General features: G+C 47.7%; 3 protein-coding genes across 3 annotated transcripts; all 3 read right to left on the bottom strand.

The window, feature by feature from the left end:
• Positions 1-352: 352 nt before the first annotated feature.
• Positions 353-1,409, bottom strand: UCRPA7_5588 (putative methyltransferase protein; the record flags this gene model as incomplete). The annotated part of the gene is made up of 3 exons (XM_007918133.1): positions 353-488; positions 648-1,347; positions 1,397-1,409. 3 exons carry the CDS (start codon positions 1,407-1,409, stop codon positions 353-355), a joined length of 849 nt encoding a protein of 282 aa, XP_007916324.1.
• Positions 1,410-3,890: 2,481 nt separating this feature from the next.
• UCRPA7_5587 (putative family protein) lies at positions 3,891-4,979 on the bottom strand (the record flags this gene model as incomplete). The annotated part of the gene is made up of 2 exons (XM_007918132.1): positions 3,891-4,507; positions 4,562-4,979. 2 exons carry the CDS (start codon positions 4,977-4,979, stop codon positions 3,891-3,893), a joined length of 1,035 nt encoding a protein of 344 aa, XP_007916323.1.
• Positions 4,980-12,728: 7,749 nt separating this feature from the next.
• UCRPA7_5586 (putative glycoside hydrolase family 79 protein) lies at positions 12,729-13,889 on the bottom strand (the record flags this gene model as incomplete). The annotated part of the gene is made up of 4 exons (XM_007918131.1): positions 12,729-12,920; positions 13,044-13,048; positions 13,113-13,135; positions 13,195-13,889. The coding sequence occupies 4 exons, from the start codon at positions 13,887-13,889 to the stop codon at positions 12,729-12,731; spliced, it is 915 nt and encodes a 304-aa protein (XP_007916322.1).
• Positions 13,890-20,832: the final 6,943 nt, after the last annotated feature.

Below are 20,832 nucleotides of genomic sequence, written 5' to 3'. Positions count from 1 at the left end.
CAAACAAATCTCAGGATATTGTGGCGACCGAGCTAGTCCCTATTGTTATATTCAAGACGAGTTGTCCTCCGCGCTGTGGTTGATGCATGGAGTCCAAGAAGTTCTTGTCGTGTACACGCAGTGAGTTCGTTCAAGCTGCGAGGTCAAACGACTGAATTAGGCCGTAAGCTCATCTGCGCGAGTGATAGAGGTCAACTCTTAACAGTCAAATGGCCAAACAAAAGTAGCCCAAAACGTGACATGCCTCGCAGTACATTCTCCAGGTACCAACTGAAGTGCACTTGACGTTCTCAATAAAACCGCGTTGCGTCAAGGTTTTAATTGTTACCCACGATTAGCTACACATTGTTTATCACTTCTTTCCAATGGCAAAAACAGCTTTTCCTTCCATGGAGTTGGTGGCACCCTCCTTTCTAAGGTGATCAGCCATAATCTCCTTGCTCCTCTTGATCTCCTCGTCTGTCATTCCATCTCGAATTCTCCCCATCCTGCATCATAATGGTTAGCATCCTGTTCTAAAGCTCCGAACAAGAGAATAGGGGAACAAAATATTTCCCCGAATTCGCGAGCCAGCTCATTTGGCGGAATTGATGACAATCAATTTCCTTGATCACAGGAAGCGATCAGAATATGAATGGATTGCTTACCATGGTAATGCCTCTGTTAAATATTCGACGATATCTTCAGGACTATCGTATTGCATATAAATGGGAATCGTTTTGCCAACTACCTCTGTAAATCCCGCTTTCTCAAGAATACTCACACATGATTCTTCAGTGTGCCAGATGGCGGGGGGGTATGGCGTAACCTTGTCTGGGCGAACCTGGGCAACTAGGCCCATGAGCTTAATCCAAGGTGCGTCAGCGTTCACGCTGTAGGCAAAAACACCACCCGATGTCAACGTCCTCTTAACTTCTGAGACGACCTTTTCATAATCGGAGACAGCATACATCATGTTGCCACCAAGGATATGCGTGAAAGTCTCATCCTCAACTTCGTGCATATCAGCTGCGTCAAGTATTTTTATGGTCAGTTTAGACCACACTTTGTTGCCTTCTTGAACAAAATGCTTCTGTTGTTCTTCGGCTTCAGCAATCATACTTGTGGATTTATCGGAGGCGACAATTTGGGTTGAGTCGGGAAGGTCGGAGCCATATTCTTTGAGGAGTTCGCTAATCACTGTACCATTGCCGCAGCCGATGTCGTGTATGGCTTCGGCCTTCGCAAAAGGTGCAATTTTGTTCACCTCAGAGATCAATTGTCGTGCTGAGTCAATACCACTTTGCTGTAAAACGCTCACAGCCTGGCTTCTCCATGTCGGAGCGAGCTTGGACCAAGCGTCGGGGGCTGGTGAAAAGAACTTTAGCCTTGTCTTTGAAACAATTGAGGGACTTACCCTTCGTCGACATGTTACACTGCAAATCTAGAGGCTTGAGTCTACGGAGATCTGCTACTGGCAGCTCAACCGGCGAAGTTCGAATACCAAAGAGGAATAATCGTAAAGGGTGATATGGCTTTGGTAGGGGCATCGCAAACGAGGAATCTCCGAAGACTGTAAGGGAAAAGGCTCTCATTATAAATTTGCGGGCCATCTGATCACGCTCGAGCTGTTGAAAGATTCTTAGAAAAGGCCCCGCTTCGGGTTCCGTTTCGACCGTTATTGGGTATAGAAACTGGCATGTTGCTCCTGCGTGGGAATTAGTGCTGACTTGTTTAAAGGCGTCGCATGTAAGAGTGTCCCAATTGGTTTTCTCGGACTGAGAAAAGTTTGAACAAAAGCCTTGGCGGAAGCCGGTTCTGGGACATCATGTCTTCTGACGTTTTCGCATAAAGCTCTATCTGAAAGAATTTGTGCAAAACATATAAATCTATAGTCATAGGCAGTTGGACTGAATCAACTGTAAAAGGAAGCCGACATCACTATCGTCTCCAAGTATCAAAGATTGTTTCTCGAAAGTCCGTGGGCGGAGTAGGCATACTTGAATCGTCATTTGATGTTTTACCTGAGGCGGCGTCCTCCATTATCCCTCAAAACTGTCAGATGTTTGGGTTACAGTGCATGAAGCTGACAACCTGGATAGAGCTGAAAAAATCGGCCCGGGTTAATCTGAGAGGCGCTTAGTTTCAGTAGTATCTTATTGGCGCGCCCCTCGAGTTTGAGAGATCCTATGCGAATGTGTACCTGGGATCGTCTGCAATAGTGAATAAAACGATACCAAAGACGTCGGCATGAGATCTTATAGTAGATACAAATTATCGCTTTCTCGTTGCGACCAATTGCCCACAAGGCTGAATGTGGAATGTATGTATCCAAAAGCCCTGTTACTACGAATGCTTGCCCGTCAACAAGTTCAGAGCATAAGGACACGTTTTTTAAAGTGCCTTCCGGTTGACTTTAGAGAACCCCAAGGCACAAGCCCATCCCTCAAGCACGATAGCACTAAAAAGACTCGGCTCATCGAGACGACTTTCGAGTGTAGCCGAACGATTTTCCGGAAGTGCTACTATAAGCTCTATGAGCGGAATATACCCTGTTCCTGTCGCTCCACCTATGCTTAGACTAGGCTCTCGCCCAAAATTGTGAGTAGTTGGAGGAAATTGGACCGGTCCATGTGAAGAAGCCCAAATTGGCGCGAAACTCTCTCCAGGGTAATTCACCAGCGTCTGCCTCCACACCCCACTCAAGTACTCGGCAGAATCTCCACCTCTCATAGTAGATGCTATACCATCAATAGCTCGAAGTATATCTTGTAGATTGTCTAAGTCTCTTCGAGCATACTCTTCAATGGGATGGCTCCGGTAATCTAGTTTATTTTAAGCGCTGACCGTCTCCCAAAGTCGGGTAATTCCGCTGCCGCTTGAGGACGTGGAGAAGACTGAATATGGCTCCATTGATTCGGCAGTTCGGCATTCCGAGGCCATTTGCTTACCACCTAGGTGAATAATCCGAAGGGATAGTAAGTATTCTTGGAGTGTCCAACCTCGCGTGCTTAGATGCGCACTCTCAACCAGCTCATCCCAGACGATATCACGAGGCTCATGTACGATCCACCGATCATCCAGACAAGTATTCTCGACATTCTTATCACATCTTGAATGACGCATAGACGCTTCTCCATCCTGCAGGCCAGTCAAAGAAAAAGTCAAGTCTGCATTAGCATATACTTTGTACATTTATATGGGGGTTAATGCCCGATACTGGCCCCAAGCTAGATAGGATGATCAAACTAACGAGTACGAGATCCATGATCTATCTCTCTCGACCTTCTCTATAACAGAAAACTGGCTATGCCAAGTGAGGCAGGTGAGGGAATTACTTTCGACGGTGAATTTTGACACTCTAAATAGGTAGGGCATGGCACTTTGTGGGGGGATTCCTTGGGTCGAGATTGAAGAGTGACCCAGATAACTCCTTTCAGAGAAGCTTGGACTCCTGAAATTTCGATATAACCTGTTATAGCATCAACGGATGTTCACGGAAACGACGTTTAAGTGAAGGTATGGTGTTTCTGATTTTCACTGTCTGTCCATATCCCGGTGCAGGCTTCAAGTTCATGGGTTTTAGGCGTTCCATAAGCATTTCCTCTGTTGTTTCCTGAGTGTAGTAATGGGTTCCACAGCGAGTAGGATCCTCACTACCGCTCTGCTTCCGTTGTTGTCAAATTAGAGAAAAGAAGAAAAAGGTTCGAGGCAACAAACTTAGGACGATTGAACACGTTGTCCGAAAATAGGAGCAAGAACATGTTCTTCTTGTCAAACAGACAGTCCTTCCATCAAGCGCAATAATTCATTACTGTCCATACTAGAATCTCGAAGTTATTTAAAGACCGACTAGGTGACATTAATACATGTGTCCGCTAAAACACATAGAAACACCTTGTTTCCTGACTCTACTCGGTAGTTGCCTGCAAATTGAGGACATCCTCCTTCACTCCCTGGTACCCCACCTTTTCCATCCACTCTCCCAGGCTCTTCACGCGGTCTGGCAAAATCTTGTCAAGAAATGCGTAATCTCTCTGGATTAACCCTTGGTTTTTCGCAGTCGCCTTGTAAAGATTCCACCAATTTGCGAAGTTATCGCCGTAGCTCATACCCACAAGGTTGTCGTCTTTATAAGTTTGAAATCCGATCTTCGTATCTCTCCCCTTGGGCAGAGACTTCCATGCCACTGCATTCCATGCCTCGTTAGGAATGCTGACATACTTTGCTGTCTTGCCACTATGTTGAGAAAAGGCCTTGGCAATTTCTTCACCTGAAATATGTGCCGTCGCAATACCGAAATCGAGTTTACCAGACTGGTCTGGATTAGAGAGGGCCCAGTCCACGTATCTACCGAAATCACCGAGGTGAATAAATGGAATCGCTCCATCATCAAGCGGTAGCTGGAATATCATGGTCCCATCGCTGGCTTCTGAAGGTGCCATAATGGCGGATAGGAGCTCCATGTACGGGCCAGATCGGATGATTGTCCATGTCATCTGAGAATCCTTCTGGGAATGGATCCATTCTTTTGAAGTCAATCAGTCAATCGTCGCCTGACTCGGACTACGCTTCGACTTACCTTGAACTCTCGCTTTGCCTTCGTAATGACCGACATATAGCTTAGGGTCATATCCAGACTTCTTTCCATTGGAGTCAAGGCCACTGTATATGAAGTGCTTGACACCAGCCAGCGCTGCTAGCTCAAAGAGCCTGATTCCCCAGTACGTCTCTGCTAGCTCGCCAATTGCAAACCCGTCAGTGTTCACGAGCACAAAGTCTGCCGACTTCGCGGCAGTAAGGAATACTTCTGTATCATAGCCAGTTTGCACCTGGCTAAGTAGAAGGTCGACATTCGGCAATGCAGCTAGTGCGAATGCTTGAGACGATGTAGTGCTACGTGTCAAGGCGACTATGTGATAATTGCCGGTAGAAGAAAGATATTTAACGATAGCACCACCTTGAGCGCCAGTGGCTCCGATAATCAGAATTGTCTTCATGGGTTGCGAATGTAAGTTGTGACGAAATATTGTATGTTCTTTTCAAATGTTGCAGTCAATTATATAGAGTTTGAATGCGTTGGTATTTTAGTAAGTCGTTGTTTGAATGTGTCGTCGTGTCGTCTTAAATAATGATTATGTTCTATGCCGTTACTGAGCAGCACGTCTTCTCTCCGACGAATTACTGATCCATATTTCCAGTGGTGATGTTTTGAATCCATTAGCACTAGATCTAACGGCGCATTTTGATCGGCAATGCATTGCTGTTGCTAATTACATACGCTAGAAGCTATGGAAAACAGTTTGCTTTGGTTTCATCGCCGAGGTGTCTATGATCATTAAAAAAACATTCCCCGGATATCAAATTGGATGCGCATCGACGTCCACGGGCATCAAGGAACCCCTGGTGGCAGGTGTGTTGACTGATCATTTTGCACAAAACTGATTAATAATCAGGGGTCGAGGTGCGTTGTGTTTGGCTCAAGGTAGCGATTCTTCACCCACATCGCATATTCGCCTCTTTGTTGAGCTATCACGGCATCAGAATAGAATGCAACGGAAACAGGTAGCCTCAGCGGATGCTATGCTGCATCACTAGTGGGTTAAACTGAGAATTGAGGTCCACGAGCTTTACTTCGTTAACGTAATGCGACGACGATGTTGGCGTATCACTGTAACATAATCGCAAAGGGATGGGCACCGTCGATACAAGAATATTTTTCTAAGATGTCCGTAGACTCAGAAATATCCCGCACAAGTTGATCAGTTCATTCTTATCAATCAGGCTGTCCAACACGTTCGATCTACAGATGCCCTGGAGGGTGCAGCAGAGCCCCGATGACGCAGCATAGGATACACGGGACTGACTCGTCATGGGTTTTCTGCAAAGAATTATATCTGCTGCAGTTGATTCTAGACCGTGGTTGGATCTCCTGTCTGGTATCCGGGGTGCCCTGAGTCATCCACAAGCCACGGCCATCGTACTGATCAGCTTGCGTTCCGTTGCTGTTCCAAAGCTGTTAGCTAACCGGCTGTGTGATAGGACTATCCACTCAAGTGGACCGGTGATGCCGTTGAGCACCTTTCTGTTTGCCTCTTCGCAGGTCATACTTGGACACGACGTTAAAGATGACAGGATCTTCCAGTTGGGTGCCATGTTACCGAAGCGCTATGCCAGTCCATGGCCCTTGATAATCTGGTGTGACAAAGAGAGCCCCGCTAAACCTAGTGATAAGCTCCCTGACCCCTGACAGAAGTCAATATAGTATATATATAGATAGATAAGTATTATAGATATTATAAGTATTATAGATACTATAGATCCTGTAGGTACTGTAGGTATTGTAGATGCTGCTAGCTATAGTATTGATGATAAGAGGGTTTGTTGAATTATTTTCGATCAAATGATGCTGTGACTCTAGTAAAAACCTGAGAAAACAAAGAGGTTGGCACAGTTCGCCTTATCGCCTTCCATACAAGGGATCACGGGGTCCAACGCAGTCTGGCAGTGTAATTCACACTTGACACCCAGTAACGTTAGTCAGCAGACACCAACTACCACCACGTTCACACCTTCTGCTCGCCTTTTTTTCAACCTCTTTTTGTCTTCATTCATCCAGTCAGGTCATTGTGGTTGAAAATTGGACGGCCGTGTTAACTTCCTGCAGCTCCATATCTGGATCATGCCCATTCTCGTGTCGAGGCCGACGTACGTTCTTTATAGTATAACCCCTCGCGCTCAGGCCCCACACTCGCGCCACTTTTGACCAACGGTCGCCCGCCGCGCCCCAACGCGTTGTGTCGCGCTGCAGCATCAATAGAGCCCTGCTGACCCCGACCCCGACGTCCCTTCTTGTACTCTTGACTTCACATAACTGTTACTCGTTTCTGCCCCTCCGCTTTCGCTGTCGATCTCACCCTTTCAATGTCACGAATTGCCGCACAACACTCGCGTCTGCACGCAAGAAATTTGTGCCGCTGGCGCTGGGCCCGAGGCATCCCCATCATCGAGATCGTCACCAACGACGCCTACTGAGATCCACGCCTCTTTCACTCAAGCGTACCTACCTATCAACGTCGAGAATGGCTGCTCTTATGCCTCGCGGATATCGCTCCGTCACTGAATACCGTTTCCGCGAGGAACAGACCGATGCCATTGTTCGAGCTACCGCCTACCATCGCAAAGACTACTGTCGCTCCGTAATATGGTTCTCGCCTCGCGAACACGTCTCTATTCGTTCGTCGATAGCAACACCTTTCCGGCGGGCTTCTAATATGGGACTCGGCTTTCTCGATCGGCTACCCCTCGAGCTCTTACATGACATATTATTACGTCTGGACATATATTCTCTGTTCAACTTTCGACAAACAAATCTTAGATCGAGACAGACGGTAGACTCTCTCAAGCAATATCAGATGGTGGCCTTACATGGACTAAACCTTCTCTGTGCCTTGTTACGAACACGACTTGCCATCAGCGTTTCTCTATCCGACTTTTACTATATACTATGTACCAAGGCTTGTACCTTTTGCAGCGAATTTGGCGGATTTATATCCCTCCTAACCTGGAATCGATGCTGTTTTATATGTCTTCAAGAGGCTTTGGAAACTCAAGTGCAAACTCTTGCCACTGTCCGGAAGCAATTCCACTTAAGCAAGACTGAATTAAACCAACTAAAGTCATTCAAGACTTTGCCTGGAATATATTCGATGAAGGAATCTGTAAACAAATCTCGTATTACAGTCGTTTCTGTTCATCAGGCCATATTGGTTTCCGGACAGCAACCGCATACACTAGCGCAGGTACAGCCAAGTTCGGGACGAAATCAGAAATTCAACTTTATGGGGTCGTGTGCACTTCCTTATTATGATAGCCGAACCGGTAGAGTCGAATATGGAATCTCGTGTGCTGGGTGTCAACTCGCTCTCGAAAAGGACATTATCGGCTCTAGGGGCGAGAGATGGGCATTTGAGGCTCGCGACAAGGTATATGCACAAGATGGCTTTTTGGAACATTTTCGATGGTGTGAACAGGCACAGCTCCTGTGGAGATCGAGTGGCGAAGGTAACAACCAGCCAACCGAGCTACCGGAGGCTGCTCGGAGAGGAGGCTACTTCAACAATAGAGAATGACAAGGATGTTGGAAATGTTCGCCAATGTATTGCGGCCAGGCTGCCTACAAAGTGTCCAAATAGAAAGCACCCAGAAAGCGGACAAATTCCCAGACTTCCCAACGTACAAGTCACCATCTCAATGCAGCTCCACAGTTCACAAGCCGTGCTTTACTCTTCCAAAATGTCTCCATTTTGGTCCGTGTATTTCACTGGCGCGTCTGGCTTGACTAAGTGCCTTGAACAGTAGTTGGTCGAATCCTTGCCCCATTCTTTTCTAACTGGATTGCATTTGACGTTGGTTCCCTGGCGCTCCGGGCACTGGATGAACTCCATCTCCTTCTTGCAGCCGCATGTGTATTTAATATACTTGGACGTACACATTTCTTGACTAACAGGATATCACAAATTAGACCGGGCTCAGAAACCGGGGATGACTGCCTGCCTCCTTACGATGTTGGATAGTCGAATGACTTGTACACGTTTGCCGATGATGAATACGAACGACTAACGCAGAAAGCAACGCTGCACTTGCGCTATCGAAAAACTTGGGGTGGTGTTGTTGGGTGGGCCGGCTCTGAACGCTTGATTGTTGCTGATGCAATGAAAGGCGAGATTGATTGTTTGAGTCCGATGCTGTTACTGTGTAGATGTTGCTCCAAGGAGGCACACTTTATAGCTGTCGAGCCACGGGTTGCCCCGAGGCCTGTTGGCTCTGGAGTTGTTTGGGAGTCTTCGATGTTGGCCACAAGTTGTCTGGAGCTGTTTTGGCTGCTCCCCAGCCGGCCGAAACAAGGACCAGACCAGCAATACAGGCGCAATGAATTATATCTGCTGCAGTTGATTCCAGAACGTGGTTGGATCTCCTGTCTGGTATCCCGGGTGCCCTGACTCATCCACAAGCCACGACCAATTCAGCGAAAGGTCTTGGTTTGGATCAGTTGGCTCAGCGAGTCCCCACCAAGGTTGAGAAGCTGATTGTCCCATTTCCAAGCCGAGTTCCCCCATACCGTCTGTCGTCTCTGGGATTTGTAGTCCCCTGGTTGGCGAGATGGGGGTCATGGAGTGTTGAAGTATGTCGGGTTGTAATCTAAGAGTCTTATTCACATCGATCGCGTCAAGCCTTGGTGATGGAGCTACCGAAGGCGCAGCTGTCTCTCCACCAACTCTGTATTCCAGCAAGGCTTCATCGCGTGCCATATTGGCAGATGACCTCGCGCCTCGACGTATACGCTCCAGCTTAGCCCATCGAAAATCCCGAAAGTCGTACTCTGCAGCATCTTGTCCTACTAAACGATATTCGCTGCAAACACCAGTTAATCAGTCCACTGCGAGATGAATGAAGATATCTCAAACAAAAAGTCCACAAACCTTCGGAATGCGTCAAAGTCAGCTTGATTGAGAAGGTCTGTACAATCGCATCGTAGGAGCCGGTGTACGGCTTCGATATGCTATGTATATCGTCAGCTATGAACGAACTTCCAATACACGCACTTACAAGTTGCTTGACGAATTCAGAACGATCAGCGATCTCCCGGATCACAGCAAGCAGGTGAGGTATCATATTTATCAGCTCTGGCGCTCTGGGGTCAAACAACGAGTCTGTCTCTGCCAGGCGACGAGGCTCAAAAAGCAGAACTTTCAGAGTTAGCATAATTCTCAGATGAATGTGGTAGTCTTGATTGAAATGGGCTTCTAACTCTCGAGCGCGACGTAAGCATGCACGCCAATTTGAGGATCAAAGCTGATGCCTGCTTTAAGTCCCTCCGCTACAAGTCCAGCAATTGGCAAGGCATGTGAGATTCGGTTTCTGCGAATTTGTGGTATCAGGTCTGCTTTGGCAGCGTTCCGTTGGTAGACTTGCAAGGCAGCTCGGCCAACTACAATGAAGAGATTGTGGCGCAGAATGTGCAGGAGGAGAAAAGTGATAAGGCGATCGCGATGGAGAAACATGTTGTCGGAGTTAAAGTAGAATCGGCGTGGTAAAGCGTTGATTACTTGTTCCATATCGGCCTCAAGAGCTCCAAGTTCGATTGAAAGCTGTTCCGCTGTCTGTTCTCTGTGCGAGGCGCGAAAAGCAAAATGAAGCGCGCGGCGGCGGGCTGCCGCCGCTCGAAGGAGGTATGCGGACATATCTAGAGCTGATCGCGGGTTATTTTCGGCATTCATGCTCGCACCAGCACTGGAATCGTCAATCAGCGGCTCGGTGATAACTGTTTCGTTGCTCAGAAAGCTCGCTTCGTCACATGGCAGTTGGAGACGATAAGATTTCTCATCGACAATATGGAAGCCGTAACGTCCGCCATCGACAATAGTGTCAGCATAGAATGTCGACCAGGCAACACGACGTAGAGCCTCATACGACAGGAGGGGCGAGAGTTGTAAATTGTGTGCAGGGTCTGCAGGGTATGTTCTGTCAAATGTTTGTAAAGACATCATTTGCATCATCCTAGGGTGATCGTCAGCACATTCCAGAGCAGGAATAAAGACCACGACAGTAAATGTTTCTTACCTGGTGCAATTGGCACCTAATAACCAGGCAGATGTGAAGTTCCCGCGATTCAAGTCGTAATGTTGTGCTAGAAGAAGTGTCTGAGGAATGCATCAGTTTCTCAAGCACAGGTAGGTGATACGGCACAGTGCATGTACGAACCAACAGCTGTATTGCCCCGAAACCTTGATATATCCGCGGAAGGACAGTCTCAATGGCCATGTCAGCCCAGGCGTCTGCTCGAGCCAGGTTGTCCAATGTGGCCTCGGCAGCAAAGCTATATGCCATCGTTAGTAAATGTATGTGAATGAAGAGAAACGCCAGAATACGACTTGCCGCAAAGCACTTGCTATCATCATGAGTGTCAATTCGCGAGGGGCCTTGCCCTTTGCTAGAAGACGATTGAAGTGGAATTGGTGAATGAAGGCGTAGTAGCCAAAGTCTATCAACAGTGAGCTTATCTTAGCTTGATATTGCTCTACTTGCTCTTGAAGGGATGACCCAAGGGCCTTAGCACTCACGATGTACGGACGAGAAGTATAGGCGCACTAACTCCTCCAGTTCTTTGCCGGTCGGGAGTTGTCCTAAGCTGACTCGTTCTAAAGGTTTTGTGCTATGAGCCGGTAGCATAGACTCAGGCCTTGTCTCCTCGCTGTGCTCCGGGCTGAAATGTGATGAGTCTTGCTCGGTTTCAGACTCGGCTATGTGCAGGATTGGGGCGGGCATTATGAACGGCGCAATATCTGGGTGCAGTTGAGTAGCCTCTACCGTCGTAGGCCTTGCTGGGTATATCCCTGGTGCTGCTGCAACTCGATGCGCAGGCCGCACGCATTCAATGTCCATACTTCTGCACCTGTCACAGACAGCTTGCACATTTCCCACACATTTGAGCTAGAGGACATGGAAAGTGTTAGGTCCAATAATATATGAAAGACAAGAATTGATAGTTTAAAAAGCAAACGAGAAGATCAATGGGGAAACGCGCTTGCCTTTTTCTCTCGGCATGCAACGCAAGCTGTTGCGTTGGGTCTTCTCGAGAGCCTCGGAGCTCTTGGCTCATCTAGCCTTGGCCATATGCAGTTCCGCTCTCCTCTACGGCATTGTGCACATACGGGCTTGTCCTCGTCGCATTTGACCTATTTGGCAATTGATTAAACACCCAGACTGTCTTTGTGGTTTTCATTCCATATATCAAGGAATATAAAGGCTTCGCTGGAGCTCACCCTCCTATTGCGACAAGTGCGGCATCCGGTTCTTGTCCGATGAATCGTCGTCCGGCCATTCTGCGACTTGTCATTCGGCGGTGAGCGCTCGGTCTCGAGCTCTGAATAGGCACTCATTTAATTGCTCTGTTTCAATCACTGGCTGTATCTTGGGATTCATGCGTCATATGAGCAAATAAGCCGACGTCGTAACAGAGGAGAATATGTTGAAAATGAAAGAAAAGTTTAGAATCTTTTAAGGTCGGTTGCGTAGATCCGCACTAAAAATGTCGAGCTACCCAGCCACAGAGCAGCGTCTGTTAGTGTTCAACTCATCCGAAATTGACCCGATCAAGTGCATTAGGCTACTATAGAACGCTATAACATCGCTGCCAAATGGCTCCTGTCAAGTCGGGAAACCCTTCTTTTCTTAGATGCCTTGACGAAGCCTACTCAAGTTCTATACTTTAATTATCTGCTACAAATCTAATACTTTGGCAGATACTTGTTTTATTCTCGACCTTGTCTGAAATGATGTGAATAAAGAGTGAAATACCGAGAAGTCAGGCCTTGTAGGTAGTCCTTCCCCCTCGCTACTTGCGTTGACAGGATGCCCCGTTGAAGTCCAGCAGAACGACTTCGGAAGCTGCAACAGCGATTAAAGTCACGTTTACCACTTCTTCACTTATCTTTCCCAAAGGTAAACCACTGGAAGTCTCAAATGATTGGCCAGCCCAGGAACTTAACGGCCATCATGGTTAGCATGCAACCCCAAGCAGACAAATAAGGTCAAGGTAGTTCGTAGACTTACATGCCTTCCGTTGTCATGGTGTACGGAATGTTCAGACTCTTGACGGTTGCGTGGGTCGCCATTATACCGCTGATGGGTGTTACATTGAGGGCTGCTCTAGCTGTAGTGCCTTCATTAACTACGTTGGAGTTGATTTATGCCATTCTAGCTGATTTGCCGTTCTCCCACACTCCGTACACCGCCAAACCACTGTTCTCGTTCTCGATTTCTGCGATTTTGGCCATTCCACTGGTGCCAATAAACTCGTCCACTACTGAAATTCCGTTGTACATTCGCTTAATATGCGATGCCGGTCCTATTGGTGAAACCCCAGCCTGGATGAAAGGCTGAGAACATGCGGTTTGGTGTGCTGTGAAGATAAGCACGCTCGATGCCCATCAATGCCGCATGGAGCAAGTAGTCTACCACCCACACGGCTGATTCACCTGTGTTGGATAATCCAAATATACCCTCACTGTTAACAAGATTAGTTCTTCAACTCAACGGAATGGCAAACCAATGAGATAGAAAGCACTTACGAGGCATAATTACCGGTTTCGGCCTTTGTGGAAACAGAAGGTCAGCTGTGCCGTTGAACATATAAGCCGAGTTGTCACCTACCAAGTAGTTTGTCTTTCCATAACTCTCGTGTTCGGCATACCGCTGTAAGCTGTAGACAAGTTGGCTCGGATAGATGCTTTGTTCATTAGCGTTCCTGGCGGCGGCCCTCCGGAAATAGCACCGATTCTCATGGCGCCTGAGTACAAGTGTTCTCCCATAACATACGCTGCATGATACGCAGCTGCAGAAATATCCTCGTCGTCAAGAATATCTGCCTCCAGAGTTTCCGTAAGGCGCCACGCAGTGCCAAATGACATAATCTCAGACCTTATCCAGAGGTTTGTGTTATCTGCTCCACCCATCTTGATGTTCTTCAACATCGTCTTGGCTAGAGCCTTCCATTTTTGGACGTAGATGGCTGCACTAGAGAAGGAAGAATTCGGTTGGTTGCCGATCTGCACAAACTTCAATGTCACATTCTTTGTGAGGTTGGCCCGGATCCCTTGGAAAGCCTCTGTAAACATCTGAGACTGAGTCTCAACCTCGGACTGACTATTCTCGATGATACCAAAGGTAAACTCGGTGCCGGCTGGCAGGTTTCCAGCAACAACGTACCAGTCTTGGCCTATGGTCGTGTTGGCACGGTTGTTAAAGGGCCCGTAAACTTCATCTAAGTGGCTAGAGTTCCACAGTTGGAACGATGTATCTACGTATGCGTTGTTCTCACTTCCGCCTAAAGTACGAATAAACAACATGTTCACACCAAAGTGAACAGAGTGTCTGCACGTTCAATGCGTTCGAACAATTACCACCAGCGCGAAGAGCAGGGGACTTCCCCATTCTCTCACCGATGTTTCTCAATAGCTGATTTACATATTTGCTTGGCTGGCCGGTGGCATTACCCGCATAAGCAGGCCAGAATTGAAATTCGAGCGAAGAGCCAACAAGATTAGAACTAAGAGGCTTTGCAAATGGCGGCTGGGAGTTGGGCACAGTAAGTGGAACAGTATTCGTTATCTTTACATATGCCGTGGCCACGGAGGCACAAGCAAGCAATGTAACGAGAAAGCAAGAGGCCATGGTGATTTCGTGTCAGTGATCAAGTCAAACGTGGGGCCCCACGGGGAATTCGAAGTGGGAGCGCGGTATGGTGATGTGGGGGATACTGTCATGAACTTCAAGTGACTTATATCGTTGTTCTCGTACCGCATCCCCAGTCCGAGACGAGGCACAACAATCATGTCTACCAATCGGCTCTCCCGAGCGAGATCATTCCCTTTTAGACATTCTTACTTATTCTAGATCTCAATCGTTATACAACAGCATGCCACGCATCCTATGGTCTACCATGGTTTTGCGTTTGTAGGTAAGGCAAATACGGTTTGTTCACATCAGGTGCTGGTGTATTTTGCCATGGGGATTGTTCATCACCTAGTAGCAAAGCCTATAAATGAAGAGAATGACACCATCAAGGTGCGGCCAGATGCACCATTGATGTGCGTCAAGATCAGCAGCCGATAATGATTCTTCGACTTGTTGGACAACCCCTGAAAGGGCACTACTTTGCCCCTCCTCGGTTCCCTGATGTCTCGCTCGGAACAGTACCCCATTCTCGCTCGGAATAGGACTCGTGCGTCTGCTTTGCCCCAGCGCAAGTATCAATAGGGCTCGAAATTCCCACCCATTTTTAAACCGACGAAGTCGTCTAGCCGTGCGAGATGACACAGGCAGCTCGAAAGAAGTTCAAAAGAAATCCTAGGTTCAATTTCTCGACCGCTTAGGCCGCAATATACAGACACGCGAATGCAGAACCATTGGCGCGTTTCGACATTGCAGTATTACAGCTTTTATTCTATATTAGTAATCGACCACAACAGGTGGATCAGTAGCTGCGCGCGGCGGCCGTCAGGTGAGGACTACAGTGGCCGAAGTTGCGAGACTCATAATCGCTAACACTATAACCCGTCTAATGATAGCATCATTGTTAACGACATACCCAGTGCAGTAGTGTCCAGGAAAACTCGGCTGAAGCTTGCTCTGACTGGGAGACAAACCCCCACCGTCCGCGGAATGGCGGAGGTAGACTAAAGCATGTACCAAACAAATTTTCATGTTTTATTGGACCTAACACGAACACGGTGAAGCCCCTCATACGAGCCGGATAATATCAAAAGCCCAAATATTGGGTGGATAACCCTTGTTCCGTAGCGTCCTGAAGCCAACCCTGTCCTTCGGGGGGTGCGTTTTACTAGCCCCGCGACTCCAATTCGTGAAATGTGATCCCCTTGAGGCTCGTCCCTGCTTTTATAAGATTGAACAAACCGCCAAGACGGGCATACGAATTGACGGTTCCTGCCTACTGCCCATGTGCACACTACCGATCCGTAATATCTAGACTTTTCAAACTTTACAACTTGAACGTGATCACATACAATACAAACTACATGGCAAGTAAGCAAAGTTTGAGGTGGGGTATTTTGGGTAGGGCCCCTTTCCAATCGCTCGGGCGTTTCTACCTCCATTTAACGAGAGCCACCTAGGTACCGGCCTAATATCAACATGGTTCGTCGAGGAGATGGTCATGAAGCGAGATAACCCCCTCGTCAATCATATTGTACAGTCGATTGGATCTTCATCTGTAGAGAAGGGACGAGTTTTTGCCGCAAAATGCTGCCCTGATGCATCACCAACTATCTACGGAAACTACCAGCAGCTCTACGATGATGCTAATGTAGACATCATCTACATAGGTACCCCTCACGCATTCCACAAGAAACATTGTCTCGAAGCAATTGCAGCAGGAAAGGCGGTACTATGTGAGAAGGCCTTCACGCTGAATGCTAAGGAGGCACAGGAAGTGTTCGATGCTGCTCGCGAGAAAGGGGTCTATGTAGCTGAGGCAATGTGGTTGAGGCATCGACCCCTAGTTCAGCAGCTAAGATCGGCGATTCATGAAGAGAATGTCATTGGCGAGCCATTTCGGATGTTTGCCGATTTCGGGCTGGATCTCGATATTCGCAGCCTGCCGCAAAGCTCTAGATATCGAGATCCAGATTTGGGAGCAGGCTCCCTTTTGGACGTTGGAGTCTATAGCTTGACTTGGTCTCTTTTGACGTTGGATGCTGGAACTCCGTCCCACTCAGAAATGCCAAAGGTTCTCGCCCAGCAATCATTTGACGAGGATATCGAAGTGACAAGCAGCATCCTGCTCAGCTATCCTTCCACCGGCCGCCAAGCAATTGCAACATGTACAACCAACATAAACAGAGGTCCAGGTGTTATTGCTCGAGTTGACGGTCGAGACGGCTACATTGAGATAGCAGGCCTGGGAGGCTCCATTCCACACTCGTTCACAATCTACAAGAAAAATCCGCCGGGTAGTGCGAAAAAGCACGAGCTAATTAAAAAATTTGAATTCCCGGAACAAAGCAGAGGATTTATCCACGAGATCGATAATACGGGGAAGGACATCCTTGAAGGCCGAAAGCAAAGTTCAATCATGCCTTGGTCGGAGACGATTAATGTGATGAAAATCATGGACGAAATTCGGAGACAAGGTGGAACAAAATATTCGGTGGACTAAACGCAGTCGTTTTGTATATTGTATGATCTACAAGTCTATCTTTAGCTTCAAACAAATATACCATTCTAAGACACTTAGTCCTTAACTTGAAGAGCAGACTGCATTTACGCCGGCAATTAGTGGTGATGGTAGTTAAATCAAGAACAGGGTGCTGGGCATTCGCCTCCTCGAGCCCCCATCCACGCTTTCTGCAACTCCAGTTCATCCTCCCAGAGAGCGGGTGCTTCATCAACCCCAAGGCCAGGAGCTAGCGCCGTCTCGCCCCAGACTATACCACACTCGACAACATATTCGTCCCAGCACGATAGCAGCTCCTGCAACTTCTCAGGCTTCGTTTGGGCCAAGTCTGTAGTCTCTCCAGGATCTTCAACGACGTTGAATAATTCCCAACCATCATCACCCTCCCCGGCACCTCCATGAGCCTTGGATATATGAACAATCTTCCAGTCACCTTTCCTCAAGGCGCCACGTGCAAAGAGCTCCCATCCCACTGGTTCTGAAGAGGAGTGAATTGCCCACATCTCGTCGTTTTCTGTCATTTTGCCCTTGCCAAATAGCGGCATCCAGGACTTTCCCCTGATTGCATGGACATCTTTCCCTCGAAATGTAGTCATCCTGCGCATGGCGGTATTCTTGCCCAAGGATGTAGGCTGAGACTTTTCTGAGGAGCCAGGTAAAGTCACGCCAGCAAGGTCAAGAAAGGTTGGAACGAAGTCCATGACCGTTGTAAATGATCGGCTGAAAGATCCGGGAGTGAATGACGAGAGGAAAGTATTTACTGGTGGTTTGACAACGCATGGCACGAGGATGCCGCCTTGGGAGGGGAAGCACTTGAATAGGCGGGATGGAGCTGTGGATGCTTGAGCCCATAATGGCCCGAGCCTGGAATCGAAGTGTCAGCACTGTCTGACTAATTCTTCATACAACGTACCAGGTAAAAGAGTTCCAAGAACCAATATTGTCATAAGAGTTGTCATAGTATTGATGAATTGCTTGCTTGATATTCTCGCCCATGACAGCTAAGAGAGTTCATTAGATTAGCTAAGCGCTCGAAAAGGGGCCGGGGTCTGCAACTTACGAACAGCTTCCATTCTGTGAAATAAGAAAATTACTCAAGTAAGCATATACCCGAGGTGTAATAGAAGGGAATTGCAGAGTATGGGTACTTACGCGGCTCCTTCTGCTCCATTATCGCTCATAAAAACAATGAAGGTGTTATCATACTCCCCTGTCTGCTTAAGGTAATTAACAACTTTGCCGATGTTGACATCTATGGAATCCACCATTCCAGCATATGCTTCCATTGCACGGCTTGATAGTTTCTTTTCCTCTAGTGTTAAGTCTTCCCACTCTCCGACGCCTTGTGTAGAAGTCTCAACCTTGTGGGGAATGACCGATTTATCAATGATTCCCATTTCTGCCAGTTTCTTCAGGCGTCGCTCCCTTAGAGCGTATGGGCCATCGTCGTAGATTCCATTATATCTTGAATTATACAGTTGGTTAGACTGATTTTGCTGAAATTCACGAAGTCGGCAGGCAGGGGCTTGTCTATGAACTTACTTGTCACGTTGTGCCTTAGAGCATTGCAAAGGCCAATGAGGTGCGGTGTAAGGGAGAAATGCAAAGAACGGCTTTTCTTTGTCGTCATCAGATCGATTTTCGAAGTAATTGATGAGTCGACTAGTGTAAAAGTCGGTTGAATAGAATCCATTAGGATCTTCTGTCTTATTAGGTGGACTGAAAAAGAATGAACGGTCAGAGTTACCATTATAGCCTTTGACGACAGGTCAAAGACACGAAGAAACAAGCTCACATGTCAACCTTCTTTCCCTTCTCAGCATGGACAGGCCGACCGCCCACTGGAAAACGTTCCTGCACTGGCTCCCAACCATAATGATTGCAACAGCCAGGAAGCATGGCAAATGCTTTCTGAAACCCGCGCTCCCAAGGACCCTGGGAAGCCCGAAGACCTAAATGCCACTACACTCCGCTTAGCTTCATTCTTCTTTTCAAGCTATTTCGGCGGTACGTCAATCAAAGCAATCAAACACCTACCTTTCCCGACATCACTGTGAAGTATCCATTGTCACTAAGAATTTCCGGTAATGTTGCCGCATCGTTGTTCAAATATCCTTCATATCCCGCCTTACCGGACCACCGCTTGGCCCCTTTCTCGCTGTTCTTATATTCTATCAGCACACCTAGGCCACCGAGGTGCGCATCGGTTCCACTAAGCAGCATTGCCCGTGTAGGTGAGCAAGCCGCAGCGGCATGATGATTTAGCATGCGAATACCTTCTGATGCCAAACGGTCAATGTTAGGTGTCTGGATTTCCGCTCCGTAACACCCTACGTCAGAGAATCCCTGCTGCCAATTAGCTCCATGTTCGTCTGAGGAAGACAAAGTTATATACAAGATCATCTGCTAGTATGAAAAGGAAGTTAGGACGGCGTTCGGCCATAGTGCTGTTTCCGTCCATTGTGTGAATGGAGTACGCCCATTCGATTTGCTCAAATACCGAATAAGGTGAACAACTTTCCGTGCGGAGGCAGATAATAGTTGCGCTGAGGAGATAATTCTCTATTGAAAGATATGACAACGTAAAATAGAAGAACAAATGTTGTGTAATGAGACCAAAGATTGAAACATGGAGTGAAGTCGAAAAACCAATGAGCGGGTCATTAGCGTTCGTTCAATCCAACGCCCGATATCCGGCAAGACCATAGCCCTTCTCCAAAATTCACCTTCACATCAAATGCGATCACGACATCGGGGCACACGTGCCTCGCTCGGAATGAGCTCAAGTCTTGTGGATCCGACCGAGCTGATCTGGGATGCGGGGTCTCTCGCTCGGAAATATTAGACGCTATTGAAGACTATCACGGGTCACGACCCATTGCCGTTCCGAGCGAATATGCTCAAATCAATACACACATGCATATTGTTCCTTTTCACGCGGAGCTCTCCAGCACTTTGACCAAGTTACCCCGGTTTGTGGGGACCCCAGACATAAAGCAGGCAATGGCATTTTTGAACACAATTTCTTTTCGTGGAGTGTCATTGCCACCACCAGGTCCGAAGAAGCGCTTGACCAAGACTAAAAACATTATAAGACTCACGATATCCGCCCCTGCACCAAAGAAACACGCGTCCTTCCTGGGATTATCTACCGCTAAGAGTCAATACACACACCGTTATACTCACCGGAGCGCTTCTCATTGTGTTGACTATCCGCTGTTACTTCCGGATCTCGAAGCGCTGAATCTACAATAATACCAGAATGGCAGCGACATCGCGATCAGCCTGGTCCATGGTGACCCCAATGCTTGTATTCTCATGTTTTTGTCTCCTGGTAGGCGACATGCTTTTTGGATTTGATACAGCTAGTTTCGGCGGAATCCTTGCCAATCCCGTACGACCTCTTTTGCCTCCTCTTTGTGAACAAGTCGGACAGTTTTAACGCAGTATAGGGGTTCTTGAGGCAATTCGGCACATATCATCCCGCCACCGAGAAATACGCATTTGACTCTCTTCATACTTCGCTTCTATCATCCCTGGCTTTCATTGGCAAGTTTCTTGGGTGCTTGGGTGCCGGACCAGCCATCGAAAAGTTCGGTCACCGCGTGGTATTTGTTGGGCTGTCGATCATCTCGTTCATTGGTATCATAAGCAAGTCTGAAGTTCTTCCCTGGCCTTCCGGTTCCTCTGGTCTAATATACTCTTGCGCAGTCGAGATTACTGCTGCCGACAGCGGCCCCGGATCCGGACGTTACGCACAGTTTGTGATCGGGCGAATCATTGTCTACATCTCGGTCGGTCTCGTCGAGGTCGATGTAACGTAAGCCGGGCCCGTTCGAATATTCTTTGGTGTGAATTGACAGTTTGAACACAGCACATACCAGTCGGAAATCGTTCCAGCTCCTTTTCGTGGTTTTGTTGTCGTCTCACTGCAACTATTTCTAAGTGCAGGCAGCATTGTCGCCACAGGCGTCAACAAAGCCTTCTCCACTAAGACCAGCGCTATGGGTTGGAAGACGGTAACCGGTATTCAATTCATATTCCCTGTCTGTAAGTAACTAGATCTATGTCTGGTATAGTGAGTTGGGGGAGCAGGG

The sequence above is a fragment of the Phaeoacremonium minimum genome (genome assembly GCF_000392275.1).
Source record: "Phaeoacremonium minimum UCRPA7 unplaced genomic scaffold PA7_03_scaffold_419, whole genome shotgun sequence".
NCBI lineage: Eukaryota > Fungi > Ascomycota > Sordariomycetes > Togniniales > Togniniaceae > Phaeoacremonium > Phaeoacremonium minimum.
This window is presented reverse-complemented; position numbering and strand designations above follow the sequence as displayed.